Source organism: Blennius ocellaris (assembly GCF_963422515.1).
Source record: "Blennius ocellaris genome assembly, chromosome: 6".
Classification (NCBI taxonomy): domain Eukaryota; kingdom Metazoa; phylum Chordata; class Actinopteri; order Blenniiformes; family Blenniidae; genus Blennius; species Blennius ocellaris.
The window spans coordinates 5,873,941-5,892,991 of NC_137655.1; the positions used below are offsets into that span (position 1 = coordinate 5,873,941).

General features: G+C 41.3%; 1 protein-coding gene across 16 annotated transcripts in view; it reads left to right on the forward strand.

Moving 5' to 3' along the window:
* tns1b (tensin 1b) overlaps positions 1-19,051 on the forward strand; it is a gene marked incomplete at its 5' end in the record, with an annotated part of 183,720 nt that overhangs the window by 67,257 nt on the left and 97,412 nt on the right. For 15 of the 16 annotated variants that reach the window (XM_080498037.1, XM_080498042.1, XM_080498028.1 and 12 more), the window contains one exon: positions 1,543-1,580. In XM_080498037.1, coding sequence (XP_080354163.1) covers positions 1,543-1,580 — 38 coding nt within the window. Of the gene's footprint in view, positions 1-1,542; positions 1,581-16,205; positions 16,420-19,051 lie in introns of those variants that run through there. The other variant, XM_080498033.1, reaches the window with a different exon arrangement.

The following is a 19,051-nucleotide window of genomic DNA, read 5'->3' on the forward strand; positions in this document are numbered from 1 at the left end:
TTCACCCAAATCCTAACTGATCACAATCATTTCCGACAACATGGGGCCTTTGTTAGATGCAGGTAAAATGGCAGCCACTTGTAGTTAAGTTTACATTCAAAGTCATAATGTAAACATGCAACTTACCTCGGAGAGAAAGCAACTTTCATGTACACAACCTGCTAAAACTGCAGACTTCCGTAACACTCTTAGTGAAACTTTGGCGCCAAGGTCGCAACTTTATGTGGTGTTTTAGATACTCAGACACCCGAACTTGTATTTCTCTGCTGTTTTAGTCTTAAACAAGGTTCAGGTGATGTGTTGAGTTTCCATGACGATGTGCACTATTCCATGTTCACTGCTCATGGACTGCACACGTGCAAAGGTGCCATTGAGCCTGGCTTCCAGAGTAAATAGAGTTGTTTCTTGACTTTTACAAATAAATCACTGAGAAGCATGTTTATGTTTTCCTCTCACTTTTTGGTCTTTGTTACAGTGTTATTTCTCTCTTTCAGTAGCCATTACAACTAAATTTAATATGGCAGTTCGGCATCATTTAGAGGTTTCTAGTTTCTTATTCACTGAAAAAAGAAAATAGTGGGAAAATGTTAGACCAACTCAATTGAATTGCTTCAACTGGTAACATCTAAATGAATCAAGTTCTTTGAACATAATCTAATTAATTAACAATCCAGTTAAATTAGATTGACGTGTAGCAGTGCCTTGACTGAGCATTGTAGCTATTACTGTATCAACTTGGATAAATTTGCTTTATTCTTAGTTTTTGTCGTTGTTTAGCCCCCGATAAATCTGTGTGGAGTCTTAACCTCCTATCCTGTAAGTTTTATTCACGATAAAAAATAAAAATCAGGTTAAAGGAAACAGTTTGAAAACTGCCACATTTGTCTACATGTGCGATCGACACCACAATGACACCAAGAGTTCATACAACCTTGTTTCTTGGGAGAAATTGGAATTATTAATTGCTTTAAACGATGCAAAGGAGAGAGTTTCCACCTGCAGACCAAAAAAAAATTATACGTTGGATAGTTTGGTCAAAGCAGTTGTGTTGTTGTATCTTGAGAGAGGTCTTATAGTCTTGAGAGCACACTTTCCAGGTCTTGGTCTTGACAGGAAACAATTTTCTGGAATTTGTCACATTAATGACGTTTTTTCTTCTCTTTTTTTGCTCTGGTCAACTCGACAGTGGTACAATTGTATCTGTGTTACATGCACTTGTGTTCTCTGTAACATTGTACAACTCTAAAAGCTGGAAACAAATCAATGATTGTCATTCATTGCATAAACAGCCGTGAACTTATCCAGTGGAGCCTCTGCTGGGAAGCTGCTGTGGCGATGTGGACGCCATTAGCCTGCTAACAGCAGATGATTTTTGACTTCAACCACAGAACAAACACTGGGGAATTTGTACAAACCTCTCGCTCCTTAATGCCTTCATGACAACTACTCTACATCATGATTCATTCTCCACAACAGCCCCAGTGAAGGAGGTTTTAATGAACCGTGAATTTAATTTTCTCTCTTCTTTTCTGTTTTTCTCAGTGTGCCGAATCGCCTGCCACAAGAAATGTGAAGTCAAGGTAAGATCCATGACAAATTAAAAAGCTACTTGGTCTACTTGGAGTGTCAGCATTTTAAAAAAAAGCTCTAAAGATGTTTTTTTTTTGTTTAAATTGAATTTTCCCTCTAAGATCCACGTGAAGCATATCAGAGTAAATATTGTGCTTTTGCTTGGTTCCACTACTCTCTTGGTCGTCTATTCGTAACTTCTGTCTATACATGCAGGAATTGGAGTGGGTGGAGTTTAGGGAGTTTACATTCTGCAAAAAAAAAAGAAATCTTAAGAATGTCCAAACAAGTGCTCCTTGTATCAGAAGATGTTTACGTTGGATGAACTCATGCGTCTTGGAGATCGCCCCGTGTCTAAAAATAAAGCACCTAAGATGGAGCCGTGGCGTGATTCATTTCTGCTGAAGAAAAGCAGAGAGCGCGCACAAGGAACAAGGAGGGTGAAGCGAACGTTCCTGCACGGTTGTTAGAAAGTGGTATTTTCCTGTGTGCGTGTGCACGTTGAATAGCCTGAGTCCCACACCCCTTCATCTGGTATCCATTACTGAAGTGGGTGCTGGTTGCCAGGTTTGCCCAGTCGGAGGTTTTACTCGCAGGAAATGCCAGGGGCGCAGGGCAGACGAGCCACGCCAAAGGCGGGGTGGGGGGGGAGCGTTGGGCCGCCGGGTCAATCCGGCCTGAAACGTTATCACGTCGGCTTCAGCTCAAACACTCCCGAGTCAGTGTGTCTCAACGAGCTCATCTTCAGGACACCCCCGGAGAATAATCTTATTCAACTTTTAAACCTAATTCATTCGAAACAAGTTGAAGAGTTGAAAAGATTTTTCCAGCTAACTTTGACAGATTTTTACAGCCAATTTAAAAAAGAAAAACAAAAGAACATTAATGATAATTAAGAAAAATTACCAATAAATGGGGATGTAGAGTGGAAACTATTTCTTTTTGTGTTCAATAAACTGTATTTTATCACTTTAACTTCAACTTTTACTCAATCGGTAAAATGTTTGTTTTGTTTTGTGTCTTTTTGCGTCGGCACAACCTGCGTTTGGGTTTTGTTCAACTAGTTGAGATGTATTGCTTCAAGTGGCCAGGAACGACTGAACTTAGATTGGCTTTAATGTTTGGGCTTTTTCAAGAGTATTTTAATGGCTGAAAACCTTCAACTTAGCAGTGTGTGTTTAATTTTAAGTCTGGGAGCAGCCATGTGAAGATCCACTGATCTCTTGTATGTCGCCTTTTGACATGTTCAAATGTCAATATTTGCATTGTCGTGACTTTTTTTTAGATAGACATTTTTTTTCTTTCTTTTTTTTTTAATCCCAGTTTGTTACTTGTTTTCTTGACAGTTATTTTTTACCTGTCATTGTTTACGTTATTGCACCTGTATAAATGCCTACAAACAGTCATCTTTGTTTCTGAGGTGAAAAATCCTAATGAAACTTTGTGCCCTTTTAATAGCTGTGATTTCAGAGGAAATAACTTTAACCTTTTGTGTTCAGTTTCCACCAAACCTCATGGCATTTCAGTCCCATTGTGATTTAGAAGACGTAATACGAACCATTCATCTGTAGTGTTGTACTAAATATATCCCGTCTAATCTCTACCGGCCACTTTTATTGTGACTTTCCATTAGAACAGTCTTATAAGCCAGTCAAACGTACCAATGACACATAGTTTCAGAGCTGCGGTTTCACATGTGGAAGAAACGCAACACTTCAATTATTTCCAGTTCATTTTGATTATCTGTGTGGGAAACGATCAAAGGACAGATCTTGTCAATCAAACTGACATCACACAAAAACAACATTTATTCTATTGAAATAATTTACTGTCTTGACAAAAAAGTTGGAAAAAATAAACACATCAAACCTTTAATCAGTGATGGCAGCTATAGTTTTATGTTATGTAATCATTAACATAATGCTTCCGCGATATCTGCCCCAAGATGTTTTAATGTAACTACAACTAACTAACTACCCGTCAGTCTGCATCCAATCAAATCTTCTTGTCGACCACCAGTTTGAACTTCCATCTTCTAATCTCAATCAGACTTGTCAACTCAGGTTCTTTCTCAACTATAATGCTGAAAACATCAGCGTGTCTCCGACTGTTGCCGACTTTCAAGCACTCTAACTCTTTTAGTGAGATTATTATTTTTTTTGCTTGTGCGATGTGGATGTTCAATATATCCTCAATTGTTAATTGTTGATCTACTCACATGTGCAGAACATTTTAAAAGTTCTGTTTTCAATGACTCCTAGTACCATTGATGAGGTTTACCATCTTCTCTTGCCTTGTAAATAACACCTCATTCTCATGTACCAGTGCCTACAGCACAAAGCACAATCACTTTTAAACAGAGAAAAACAAGCTTGATGGGATATCTGTGCCAGCAAAAGAGACCAGAACGCAAAAGGCCCATCATTATGAATTTGAAAAGTTTGACCGGAACATCTTGACAAAGACGCCACAGGATAAACTGGATCCAGTCAGTTTCCATGAACACCAACCAAGAAGCACTCGACCTGTCCAGGATGGGCACATAAAAGCTTCCAGACCTTTTCCAAAACCCTGAAGGAATAAAAAGCCTCTCACAAGAGGTAATCAACTCCTGGAACAACGCGTACACAGTTTCTGGACAAGCTTCGGGGTGTTTTCACTGAGTGGGCAGGAATCCACCTCAACTGTACACTAAACTGCATTGTCAGAAAAGTGGTCTGAATATCTTCCCTCAAGGATTCGGAATAACAAAATGCCACATCTTTGATTTATTTCTTCTGTTTTTGCTTTCCACTCGCTGAGATTTCCATGCCGTAGTTTCGCAGAGCAACATGTAAATAATTAAAGTACAGTACATATTTGTTGATAACGTTTGAATCACACCAAGCCAGGGGTCAAACTTGTGGGAGGAGCTGCAACAGAAGCCCAAAGCAAACTGCCAGGGCCTATATATACAAATGTGCAATTTTCCATCTCCAAAAATCACAGCAGCATTTCCTTTTCTAAACATATCAGCTAAAAATGTCATAGCTTTGGCAGGAAGCAATTTGCTAACAATCCCGAGATGAAAAACAAGGGAGTGACCACGACGGGGTCAAGAATGATCGCTATCGCCTCTGAGTCAGGCCTGCCAGACCACGGCGTTACACGTCAGGATTTATTTATTGTTACAAACCTGCTAAAGTTCCCCCCTCTGTGCACTGTCACTCATTTATGATCCGAGAATTCATAGTCCAAGCAGAGGCAGCTCTCCCAAGTACACACAACAGTTATAAATCTGTTTCTGGTGAAGAAGCTGATATGTGGCCCCTCTTTAACCTGGCAACCGCAAACAAATGGTCCCAAAATGTGTCTCCCACACTCATCCATGTTTACTCACTGCTGGATGTGAGAAATGCTCTCAATCTTGTCGGGAAGGTTTCACTACTGGTTGATGACAGGACGGAGGCAGAGACATGGAAGCACACCGTTCTCAGCCTGTCGCTGTTATGCACGTTACAGGAGATGTGTTACCTCTTTAACCCCTACCCCAACTTTCAACCCCTACCCAAAACCATAATCCTCACCCCAACCCATACCCTAAGATTTAACCTCAACCCTAAGTTCAACCCCAACCCTACCCTATAAAACTCACCCCGAATGTTTGAACATAACCCAAACCCTGACTCCTCACCCAAAGCCTAACATTTAACCCTAACCCGACCACAACCTGAGCCTCCAACCCGAACCCTAACTCTCATCCCATCATCATCCCCTAAGCTTTACTAAACATGTGCAGGAGAACTATTTACTACAGCCAAGGTTCCAGGACACCAAATCGTAGCAATACTCCTCCAAACCGGTTTTCTATCACCATCTATTGCCATTCTAATGGATAATAAAATGTACTTGACTGCAGCATGCCACATTAGTCAAGATTGTGATTTCATCAGTGTACAGCCCAAGATCAAGAATGACTACACAGTAGTTTTTTTTTTTTTTGTCTGTTTGTTTTTCTTTCTGTGAAAATTCCTCTGAGAGGTTTTGAGCACTTTATTTAGCAGCAGTGAGTGCAACACTTGTGAGGCATTCAGGGACAGTGCAAACCCTTGGTCATCTGGGACTTGGGAGGATTTATGTGAAAACTGTTCATGGACCGTTTAAAGTATTTGAATTCCAAAAAAAAAAAAGTCACTTCCTTTAAAGATGTACATGTATAACTGAGAACATAGCCTCACTACCAGTATTTTAAGTTATAAAGTATTTGACAATATCTGAAAAAAATGAATAAGAAAAAAAACCTAAAATACAAATTGCTGTTATGCACAGGTTTCCTGATACAGTCATCTATTATTGTATTATGAATAGTTTTATTTTTATTTCTTTAATATTATTTGCTCTACATTTTGAACAGTTGAAAATGGTATTCGTGCAACACAAAGTTGGAGACTATATATGCTTCAGTATTGAAACGTGTGCATTTTGTGATGATCTGGGGGCCATATTGTTCGCTCTTGCAGCTCTAAGGTGGGTAACACTTGAAATGACGACTAAGCTGAGGTGCAGGAGTGAAAGCTCTCTGGTTTCACGGATCCTTCGCTGCTTGTCAAGTGTGTTTTGAGAAGGAAACCGCCGCGCTCCGCCGTTAACGAGGAACGAGGTCTGAGAAAGCAAAAGGGAACGAACATGCACCCTCTCGTTTTCTTCTTTTCTTTTTTTTCTTCTTGTTCCTGAGATGACGAAGAACTTGTTTTGGTTTTCCACTCCTCCTGAAGTTCTCAGAACATGGAGTTGTGTTGTGTTTCTTTGTTCTGGCGCGCTTCCACTGTGTGCTCCTGTTATTTCAGATTTGTTGTTTGTGACCCTTTTAGTTCCTTCCACTGAGCACACCATGTTTCAGTCAGAGCTGCTGATGGATATGTCCTCATTTGGCTCCAGTGAAAACGGCTCCTTTTGTCTCGCTCGACGTGGTGACTCCTCCACCCGCCCCTTCTTCTCCATGCTTATCGAGCATGAAGCACGCTCCTCCGACATCTTGGAAAACCGATCGATTCAAATAAGGGCCGAAAATCAAAGTAATTGGTCGAAATGCAGCGTTGGATCTCTTATGTAAATGTGCCCTCTTCCAGGAAGTTTCTGGGTGAAGCTGCATACTTCTGAATTTAATCGACATTCTGGCACCGCGTGCTATCGTCCGCCGACATTTTTAGCATTTTTACCTTTAGATATAAAAGTACTTGGTGCGTCTTAGAATCACACACCATATCTATCGTCTGTTATTTATGGCCTCTTTGTCTCCACCACATCCAAACACCTGTCTCCACACATGTGCGTTGCATTTTATAACAGACATCTTCAGATATGAATCCAACCTTCTCCTCACCTGGAGTCAAATCTTTGGATCTGTGACTGTGGAGACTTGGAGGAGCCGCCTGGTTTCACAGAGCAAATGGTAAAAAGCAAGTTTTGATTAAGAGCAGCCTTCGAATGCAAACTCCAGATCTATTTCGCTTTCATGTTCAACTCTTCTCAAATATCATCTCCACCTTGCTGGGAGCAGGTTGGAAGGTCTTTAGCCTTCAGAACTGCATTGACTGTTGGTGTCACAGAACCAAAAACTGATCGAAAGAAGAGAGTCCAGAGAGTTTTATATTGACACAGACACCATATGATGTAAATTCAACCATCCCAAAGGTTTTTGACTGAGAACTTCTGACTGAGACCTTGTTTACACAATGTTTTCAACCTAAAATGGAAAATGTTTGCTGACATCGTGTCATCGTTGCTCTGAGAAAACACGACTTTTTGAATATGCTTCGACTCTCAGTGGAAACGAAGAAAATAACTTTTCTGAAACAGTGCTACAGTGCGTTGTAAATACTTTTTCTGCACGTGCTCAGTAGATGGACAATAACAACAATGGCGGCATTCAGAGTGTCATGACTCCCAGTCCATATTCTCCTGGGACGTGGTAGTTTCATAGATGAGAGTCTTCCGTAATAACAATCCAACTTGGTTGTCTTTCCATACGAGTGTATGTTGTTTTCTAAAACTTTTCTGAAACAAAAATGGCAAAACGGTCGGTTTTGACTTGAGTCTAATCAACTCACTGTCATGTTCAAGTCCGAGATGGCTGTAGCTTTATGAGCTAGTGTGTTATCTGGAAGTATCCATCAGAAGATGGTACACTGTGGTCGGCAATAATGCGCATGTGACAAGAAAACATTCAGATGTTTGCGGCAGACTCCCCCAACCCTCTGTACACCAGTATTGGTGAGTCTATGAGAATCTGAGCCTCAGTTTCCTGTTCTTTGCTGAGATTTCCCACAGAGATATCTTGCACGTGCTCATTGTATTTGAACAGCTGTCAAACAAATTAAAATGTTGAATTTACAGCCAACCAACTCAGGCCAAAACACCATCAGCATCTTCTCATGTGATAGATATGTTCAAACACAATCACAGCCCGAGGTCATCTCAAGATGGCCGCATCTATCTCAGAATTTTATCATTTGATGTAATTTTTGAATATATTTTATTCTATGATTCTCTCTATGATTTTGCTCGACAATTAAGTTTGTTCTTAAAATGTGCAGACCTTCATCAGGATTAATTTCAGCTTAACTGATTGGTACCATTTCCTGTATCTGTATCAAATGAAAAGTTATTGGTTCAATCTTGAAGTCAATAAACATAGAAACATTCTCTGACAGAACTTTGTTTGATTTGGATATCAATTAATTATACCACCGGTCAACTTTTACGACTTGAATATGGAACTGATATAATATACAATATTATATGAATGGCTGTTTAGAAAAAGAGAGGTTTAGAATGGATGAAGTACTTTAGAGTATTATATTACATTGTATTTATTTGAGTGTCATTTTCTTATAAATGGCTGTAAACTTTATTAGGAAGTTCACATTACAGGTGAAGCTGTCTTTGACCTCCTTAGCACCTGATCTGCAAAAATATCCAATATGAAGCAAGTTTAAAGCTTTCCCTGTGTGTGTTGGGATGAGTACGTATCAATATAGTTTAAAGATTAAAGCGTGATTTGCTTTGTAGAAATGGACAGAAGCGACTCTGTTGGATCTCTCAGCAGCAGCTGTCAGGATCACTTGGCTTGATTAACCTTGACTTGTGTTCCAGTGGCTTCCTGCAGACCTCCACACTTTGCTACGGGGCGTCTTTATCACGTACAGATTAATCAGGATCTGAGTCGCAGCAGCTGAACGAAGCTGCTTCACAGTCACACATTTGTAAGTCAAACTGTTTATTCCTTAAACTTCTAAAAGTTCCCTGTTGGAGTCCTTGGGAAGCAGCTGTTGTGCATCAACAGAGTTGTTTTAGTGCTTGAGCCTCTTTGTAGTTACTGTACCTGTAATGTTATATGCGTTCAGAGGAGCATTGTTGTTCTCCTGGTGGAGAGGAATTTCACTGCCCCAGGTGTAATGAGGTTTTCTAAATCCCAGTGACAACATTGACAACTTCCTTCCCTTTCCATGCGGTGGCGGTCCTGCAGATAGCGAGGGGTGGGAGTTGCAGAGGAAGCAGTAGAAGAGCGGTGGCGGGGCGGAACTTCTCAAGCTGTGTCAAAGGTGGGGTGATAATCAAAATATCCCCCGGGCTCCGCAGCATGGTATCCACATGTGCAGTGTTTGAATGTCAGCAGCTCCTGGTCGGATCAGATGCAGAAGCAGCAAGCAGCTCTGGGGCTAATTGAATTATCAGTCACAGGACAGAGCACATGCTCCGTCTCTTCTGCCCTTCTCCTTCGGACAGCAAATGTGAGCCGGAGCCCAACAACAATGCAAACATCTTGTTAAATGTTGTGGGTTAGAATTGTAGGGCTCCTTCAGGATGAAGGGGAATCACACAGTTTTGCGTCACACAATTACAATGCAATCATGAGTGTAAGGCCCCTTTGGTACGTTTTTAAGTGAAAATTCTAAACTTTCAATGTGTTTTGGGTGTTGGCCTACACGACAACGACAGCTTTTTCAACTTTATGTAAACAATTTGTGTCTGTGTAAAGGGGAAAATGCAGTTATTCAGAGACACTACTACTACGAACCCCAACCACGGCTTTAGTAACTAGCTCTTCTGCACATGCTCAGTAGGTAGATAATAACAACAATGGCTGCCGCCAGACTGGCATGACTTCCAGTCTATGTTATACTGGGACAGTCACCGTAACAGCAACACAACTAAACTCAACTTTATTTATAAAGCAGTTTAGTGTTGTACTTAAATATACATAAAAACTCAAAAACATCAAGTGTGAAACAATAAAACGGTCAATCTAAAATTTGCTGTCTGTCTATATGAATGTCCGTGTACTCACATTGTTTATGCTTATAGTTTATTATTCTCTGCGCACGTATGTGTCTGGTTTCATTACGAAAACAACCAACAGCACCCACTAGTGACCCAACATGAAAACTACATTGGTTTCAAAACGTTGCTGCGTAAACATGAAAAGTTTCTTAAACCTTCGCTTGAAACGCTTGTCGTGATAAATAGTGGTCTAAATATTACAATGCATTTGCCAAGACACATTGAACAGTTGGACGTAACGCAGTCCTGGGAAATCACATTAGAAATAAAGTGCATCAAATTTGAATCTACTTGAGTCTCTTCACTGTTACAGATGCTAAATCAGTTTAACTAGCTGAGTCATCAGGGGAAAATGTCGGCATTGTGCATAACCACTGTTCATTTGGCATCGCTGAAGGTCGCGTAATATAAAGCGTGACGGAGTCCGAACCGAACTTTATTCAAAGGCTTTTTAGGTGCGGTCAGTTGGATGAAATCACTGATGTTCTATCAAGAGACCAAGTCAAGCAAGGTCATGTAATGATTTAAGGTTGAGTATTTTATTGATTTCCTTTAACACAAACCAGTTTTATTAGTTTTAATACCAAACTGAAATAAACTGCATAAAAAGTTCCAGTCAAACATATTTCTACAGAATTAATGCATCCCGTTTCCCACCAAAATACCCGTGTTCATATTTTTCAGGACAAAATTCATTTTTCTGTCCCATGAGCTCAAAGTAATCATCTCTGCATGAGCAAACGAAGAGTCAGATCAACATTTTAATGTAATGAAACTAATAACTTGCGGATAGTATGCAGACTTAGTTGGTCCAATAATGTAGTAATATTTCATAAAAAATCTAATAAATTATTAAATGATGGAAATATTTTGGACTTTGTGCTTTAATATTTTGTATTTCTTATTTAATACATGATGGGAAAGGGTTGTGTCATTGGCTTAAATATTTGATTACGGCTTTACTTCATTTAAAGTGACCAAGACTCTTACATTATTAGAATTATCAGTTGCAATGGCACTGAAAAAGAGAGGGTCACTATGTTAAAGGGCTATAATTGAATTGAATATTATACACAATCATGTGCCCATCTCTCTTTTACATTTAATCTACACACCAAGTGATTCCCAGAAATATGGATTGAACTGATGTGATACAGTGGATATCCCTGAAAATGTGACGAACATGACACATTCCAACAATATACCCTTTAAAGAGAAGCTTAGGTCCCATTTAAACAACAGTATTTCAAGTGAAAACGCAGCGTTCTTGCCCAAACCATTTCAGCAAAGTCTTTCGTTTACTCTGCAATATTTTGAAAACAATGTCCTTTGACACAGAAATGGCAGAAACACTAGAGACAATGCAGTTGGCACACCAGGCCACTAGTAGGTGCTGTTGTTTGTTTTTGCAGTGAAGCCACACTCACAAGTGGGCAGAGAACAATATGCAATAAATGTTAACAATAGTGAGTACACAGTACAAGACATTGTGTTTTTTCCACATTGACACAGTCGAAGCATTTTACAAAAATGTGGGTTTTCAGGCGATGAACACTGTTGGTCTGTGAACCGACTCCCAAAATGCCACGAAAGTTTTTTTTTTTTTTTATATGTCTAAACGGGGCCTAATTCTTCTCATCTTGAGAAAACCAAAGGGTGAAATTTTGTGAAAAATGGAAATTGTTCTCCCCTGACACACACTCTTTGTCCTACAATCCATCCTTCACACTGAAAAGTTCACAGCTTTACCTTTTAACTCTGAACACACACACACAATAAAAGCCTTGTTTCCTCAAGCTCATGATAATAACTGGGCAGGACAAATGAAAACATATTTTCACTGACCTGTGAGCTTCACAGAGACAAAAAAAAAACAATAAAAAAAACAACCATCTGTGCGTGAACAAACGGCTTGCACAACAAGCAGTGGCTTATGGCCATGTGTTCAGTTACTGCATGGTAGCGACATGTGCATGGATACAGTCGAGAAAACAAACAGGAACGCCCAGCGTTTAACATGATGGAGTAATCAGGAGCTGCTGGAAAGAATGTCAACAGTTGGCCAAGAGCTTGTAGGAGACAGTGATGGAGGGGCCAAGTGAGGCCAATGGCTTTGTTGAGCTCGCCTATAGGTTTAATGTCACAGACTCGGTCCGTCTCACTTGTCATGGAATACACACTGAAGGAGTTCTCTCCCTCTGGACCTCTGTCCAAACCTCTCTCGACTTCAACTCTTCCTTCTCGTGTCTGCTTCCACTGTGTCTCTGCTCCTGCTGCCTAATCATGACCATCCAGGAGAAAAATCCATGTAAAATGAGGTCTGAAAAGGCGTTGGTGAAATGTTCCAGCGGGTGCAGGGGGACGGGGATTTGCTTGGGAAAGCCTGAGTCAGAGTCTCGAGACTGGACCTCACCCAGTCTCTCTCTCTCTCCCCCTCCATCGTCCTCCCCATCCTTACTCACTGCTCATCATTCTTTTCTTCCTGTTGAGCCTGTATGTCGCTTTTTCCCAGCTGTCTGTTTTCTTCCCACTGATCCCTCCAATCCTTTTCTCAGCTCTCATTCTTTGTGGGGATGCCTCTTTTTCTTTTCTCCCCTCCATTTCAAGTAATTGACTTGAATAGCAGATGCAAGCCAGAGAAAAAGCTGCACCGGTTCACAAACTAAGGCCCGGTTTACACGACAGCATTTTCAGATACAAATGGAAAACCTCAGTTTCGGGTGTCCTGTTTGCAACGGAAACGCAAAACTTTTCTGAAACAAAAACACAACAGAAACTGTGCATTTTCATTTGAATTGTCGTAGAAATGGGGCCAAAGCTTCTATAAGGAGGGTGAGGGTTGTTGCACGCGTTACGCTCTGTTCACACGTGAACAATCTGTATGAAGTAGTATCATTTCTGCGTTTGCTTGCTTGAGTTCCAGCAAATGAGTCTGACACAAAGCCAAAGCACAGTGGAGGAAGAAAAGAGCAACCCAAAAACATTTTAGGAATTAAAACATCATTTAATAAAGTTTGTGTATAAAAGTCATGGTGGGCCAGTGGAAGAAATGACTCACCACAATGACAGAAGCATCTTCTGCTAATAGCAAAGCTCACTTGCACTTCCTTTGTAAACCTATTTTAAATCACATTTCATGTTAAATCTATTAAGTTAAACTCCTGGTACAAAAAAGTTAAATACTTTTTGAAGAAATACTCCTCACACTAGTAGATCAGCACACGCAATATCAAGTTTGCAGACATTTTTACACACACTAACCTTTAGCAGGTTTTCGTTCCTGCAAGACAGTACTTGCAAAAACACAAGCCCCAAAGGTGGCCATAATAAAACCAAAAAAAAAAAAAAAATTGCATCATGTCTCTTTAGTAGCTGTCTCTGGCAGTGCTGGTGTGATTACAGACGGCAGTCAGGGGATGATGTCGGTAATAAAAGCTAGGACACGGGAAATAGACCAGACGAAGACAAACATATTCCCCTCAAACGCAGACAGATACCGTAACTTTCCCACGGCTTACGGATCCACACATACAGGGATTTAAAGCTGTTGGTGTTGAGTGTTGAAACACCTCCGCTGTAAGTAGAGTAACAAACAAACACAGACTATAAAAAGCAGGGATTTCCCGCTTCCCACAGTTGAGCCTGGTCCCAGCATTAAAGCTATCTATCTCTAAACAAGTGTGTTGTTTTTGCTACCGTAAACCACATGTCGCCTCTCCACCCGCCCTCCCTTCCTTCCTGGCCCTTGTCATTAATAGAGAATTAAATAATGCTTACTGAGCCAACATCTGGCGAACACGACTCCAGGTTAAGGTGTTGCGTTTGGAGGTACCTTCCGTGTAATTACTTTTTGTGCAACATCAAAGACGCTGGCCATTCTTTCCATGTTCAGGCATAATCCTTAATGTGCTCCAAATTTGTAGCGAACATTCTTCAGTAATGTCCCTTTGTCTGCTAGCGGGTAATAGCCGGTGAGGCTGCAGCGTGCCACTGCTACTCTGAGTCTGTGGGATCTACTGTAACGTAGACGGGCGGAGGCGGTGGATGAGGTCAAGTTGTAGTGCAGACTTTAGACCTTTTACATGCAACTCTTCTTCGGGGAAACCGAATGACTCAATGGAAATCCTTTTTTCTCATAGTATGAAGAGACTGAGCAACTATCTTAAAAGTTCAAAGGTTAGCAGATTCACTGGTCTGTCGAAAAGGCGAATAATCTTTCAATTTTAAGGTTGGCAGTTTCATCCCATCTCCATCTCTCTGTGTGTAAACTTTCATGAGGAAAGACACTTAGAGTTGCTTACCGTGTTTTGCAATTCAATTCGAGTTTAGTTTATTTCTGACGCCAAGTTTTTATACAGCTTGCACCCTCTGTCCTAAATTTTGTATTTTGTTAAGCTCAAACTATATAACTAAGTGGAATTAGCAATATTCTTTGGTTTTCTCCAGCGCTGGTGCTGATTCTAGCTCACTATAGACAAAGACAAGGTACAACCGGGACAGGTCACCAGGTCAAACACAGTTCTACACTCTCACACCTGCGATTAGCCTCAAATTCACATTTAGTAATTGTGGGAACAGACTACCTATAGAAAACATTCACATAAAAGCTCTGCCGGGATTCAAACCCACAACATTCCCTGTATGAGGTCAAAGTGATGTTAAAGCTGTATTCTTTCTGTCAATTACCTATTGAATCGGATCAGCAGTGTCAACAGAAGGTACTGTTTTCCAGTTCTCATTACCATACATGTGATGTCAAGATCTCATGACTTCTGGTGTCCTGCTGGCAAAGACAAATGGGACTTCCACTGGCCCCTGTGTCCAGATACAGCACAGTATACATGGTTGTCTTGTAGAAAAGCACTGCCAAACCGCTTCAGACTGGTGGTTTTTCACCCCAGACTACGAGTCACGTTGACGCGTATCTATAATAGCAAAACTCTCAGCAGCATCAACATCCACTGTCTGGCTGACACAAACCCACAAGTTGGTTTTTCTTATGTCTCTGCTGTGACCGTTTCAGTCAGATGTTCAGGATGACAGCATAAGAAGCATCCTCTCTGTTGTTGTGAAGACGTTAAAAAGCTTCAGGATTTCAGAGCGAGATGCTGGATCCACAGTATTCGATATTCTAAAGTCTTGATATGACCCTCAAGGCAAAGTTTTGACAATAGAAATGGACACAAGGGACATAACAACATGCAGTCTGTGTATTATCACTGCATCTCATTGTTCAGATTAAGTGGTTTTAAAATGTCAGTCGTCCCCGCTGACTTATTAGTTTCTGTTAACTCAGGTATTGACTGGAATAACGGAGAAAAACAAAAGGTCAGGAGGTCAGGGGTGGACTGAACTGTCTTCTGCTGTGTTGTAAACAGTTTCATATCTCTTTATTGCAACACATCTTGAGAGAATTTACCAGAACTGCATGACTGAGTGGCATCTTGGGCTGAGAGGCTCACTGAGCCGGCGAGTGATGAGTACATAGTTTCTTGATGATTCTGTTGATACTGTTTGACTTTGGAATTGGACCCAAGTGAATGGACTCATTCATGGCGCTCTCTCTCTCTCTCTCTCTCTCTCTCTCTCTCTCTCTCTCTCTCTCTCTCTCTCTCTGGCAGCAGCTGTAAAGTCAATGTGTGTGTATATCAGTGTGTGTCAGAGAGGGAAAGGCGGGGTGTAGCGGTGGTGGGACTCATATTTAACCTGTAACTGGAGAAGCTGATAACAAGGAGAGAATGAGTGGAAGGAGTGTGTGAACGAGGGAGGAGGCGGTGAAAGAAAAGAGCTGCGCTTTGGGTTTTTTTTTCTATTTTTTTTTCCCTGGGAAATTCACTGCAATATTTCTTCCCCTCTTCTTGTGTGTCTTCTCTCAGTTCTGGGAGGAGGGTGAAAATGCTCTGAACGAGAGGGGAGGGGGAAAAGCCAGGCAGACCCTCCAAAAAAAGAAAGAGGGGGGGGGAGGTTCGCCAGACTTTGCCTGCTTATTCGATGGCGAAGTGCTGCACTGCACCGTCTCCAGTTTTGGGGATGTTAAGACTTTTTGCCTCTGGCTGCTCTCGCATTTGGTCTCTTTAGACATCTTTATGCTCATTTTGAAGGAGGCGGGGGAGAAGAATAAGGAGGAGGAGGAGAAGGAGGAGGAGTAAGAGAGGGAGAGACTCGCCAGACCTATTAGCCCGAAGCCTGAAACACACACACCAACTCTCTCCCTTACTCTCTCTCTCTCTTTCTCTCTCTCTCTCGCTTGCTCTCTCTCTCTCTCTCTCTCTCTCTGTGACACACACACACACACACTTATGCACTCCTCCGGCTCTGTGCTGCACCAAGGTAACAGAGAGTGGATTTAGCTTCAGCCATCTGGTCAGAGCACCGGAGGGAAAAAGCCTCACTGCTGCGCAGGCGGTGGTGGTGGGAGAAAAGAAAAGGACGATGCAGCACTGAAAGAAAAAAAAGAAAAAGCGGAAACCAAAGCTTAAAAGAGAGTGACACAGACCCAGAGAAAGGATGGCCACCGCAGTGTTCCAGGTAAGAGAGAGTGTCAGTCCCCGGCGGGCTCTCCGCGTTATGGATCTGCTTGATTGGTACAGATGAAGAGAGGCTTAAGTTCTCAGAGCGGGTTTCACCTATTGTGAACATCTCTGGTGTGTGTGTGTGTGTGTAATCAATGTGAAAGAATGAGTCCAGACGTGAAATAGCATTGCACAGCAGTCCGCAGCCTCCACTGTGTGCTCATGTGATTGTGATGAGTTTGTTGTGTCAGCGGAGTGTGTTTACGTTGTGCAATGTAAAGCGCCGTTTGTTTCCGTAATGCTCTTGTACGTGTGTGGTCTTCTCGGCTTGCCATGTCCTGTGGTTGGCGGTTCTCGATCGGAGCTGGAACGACAGTGGCAGTTTCCTCATTCGGTCTTCTTCTTGACCCAGAGGTTGAAGCACGCTGAAGGAAGCTGCCACCAAGCATCTGTTGTAGAAAGTGATATGTCATCTATCAACAGTAGATGATCTTTCATGTGTTTGTGTGTGTGTGTGCGTCCGTCCACCGGCTTCCAGTGTCAGTCCGTCTTGCAGACATGAACTTGGCTCCAATCAAACTTTGCAAAAGTTACCCCCCCAGGCGTGAGAAAACCAGACAGCACATCAGGAAATGTTGGCTCTTTGAACGAGTTGCCTCTTCAAATTTGATGGAAAAAAGACTAAAAGCAGAGTGTGTAGGTCTGCAAGGTCACACTGTACGCTGACAGCTGTGATTTTCCCCTGACAAACCGTGTCCGTGTGTGTGTGTGTTTTTCACTGCACTCTATATCACAACTTTATCACAACATGATACCGACATGTGCAATGTGTTACGCAAGCATGCTCAAGATTTCAAAATGACCATTAAAAAAAAAAAAATAATCAACATTAATTAGTAACTCTGAAGCATAAAAAAAAAATCTAAGGAAAATGACCAAAACAAATTAATTTACATCAGTTCAAAATGAAAAAAACATAAACATCATACACTTCACTGTTGCATGTTTTCCTTGTGTCTGGGTGTTTCATGGCCTGAATGGATCACGCTACTAGAACCGTATCATTTGTACTTCTTCAGTCTCAAAGTTCATTGAGGCTGTTACGAACTGGTAGCAGTCTGGAGGAAGTATTACCAGTTTCTGCTGCTGCTGTTGCTGACTTACCGCCGATGTTCTCATCCGAGAGCTCTTTTGGACGCCGCTCCTGAGCTAAATGGCTTACATTTCCCCTGTTACCCCCCCCCCCCCCAGCCTTTACATCTGCAGCTCTCTGTGCATCGTGTGTGTGCCTCCACGCTGCCAAGTTTGCATCAGGTAAAGTGTTCTTGTACATGGCAGCTTCTTTACGTCCCCAGAGACCCAGAAGCCCAGCAGTGCTTCCCCCTATACACTGCTTCGTAGTAACTGGATTACATTTACAAACATGTACCATATGCGCAGTGTGCACATTTAAAAGTAAAACAGTGACGTTGATGGCAGATTGTTTTTGGACTTTTATGTAAACGATCACTATTAGGGGGCAGTACAAGAAGCTGCAGTCTTCACACTGGTGCAAATTTACCGACCAGTCTAATATGAACCAAAACAACATCTCTGCAATAGATCCTGCTTTTACAAACATCATAGGGTTCATGTTTTTGTAGGTTGCATTGTTGCCTAATAGGGCTGTACATTAACTCAATAATTTATCGTTATGGCAATATAATACATGAAATATAGATATCACAAAAGATTGACTGAACCATGAGCAATCGTGTTTTAAAGGACTGTGCGTTCATGCCTATTAAGTCACAATATTAGTCTTTATTGGTTAGAATTAAAAAAGAACCCACAAAACAGTGTTAAAACCAAAGCTAGCAAACTAAGGCGCCGTTTATACGTCAACGTTTTCGAGTCAAAAAACTAAATGGAAGCATTTTCAATGCAATTTTTCAGTAATGGAGCGACTGTGTATGCGCACCACGGTCATAATAAATAGTTCTTGTGGACATGTGGGAGCAGACGGACTGGAGCAACAACGCTCAGCTCTCTCCGTCGTGTCATGACTCCCAGTTCATTTTCTTCTGCGACTCTGTAGTTTTATAATTGTGAATCTCTGTAATAGCAATGCAACTTGGTCATCTCTCCGTTCGAATGTCTTTGTACTCCAATTTTTAAGGGTATAGTGTATTATTCTCTGCACGCATGTGTGTGGATTGAGTGCAAAAACAAACAACAGCCCCCACTCATGGCCAAACATAAGAACCACATAGTTTTCCTTGCAAACACTTTTAAAACATTGCTGTCTAAAAGCAAAACTTTTTTTGCCAGGAAAATGCAAAAACGATGTTGTCATGTAAACGGGGCCTAAAATGTCCAATTTAAATATTGTGTTCAAGTATTAGTACCCATTAGATACCTCCACTGTGCAAAAAAAAAAAAACAACTTCAAAATGTTGAGCAGATCTTGAAAATAACTATGTATGTTAATCTATAAAAATATAAAATGAGTTCAGCCACAAACACCTCCTGAAATGCTGAGCAGCCCTCCACAGCTCTTAATGTCACAGAGACTTCATTAACTGCTTCAGTACTGTGAGTCTTGTGATTCACCTATTTCATCCACTGGGAGCATCTCAGGGCTCAATGTGTTGCCAAAAGATACTTGG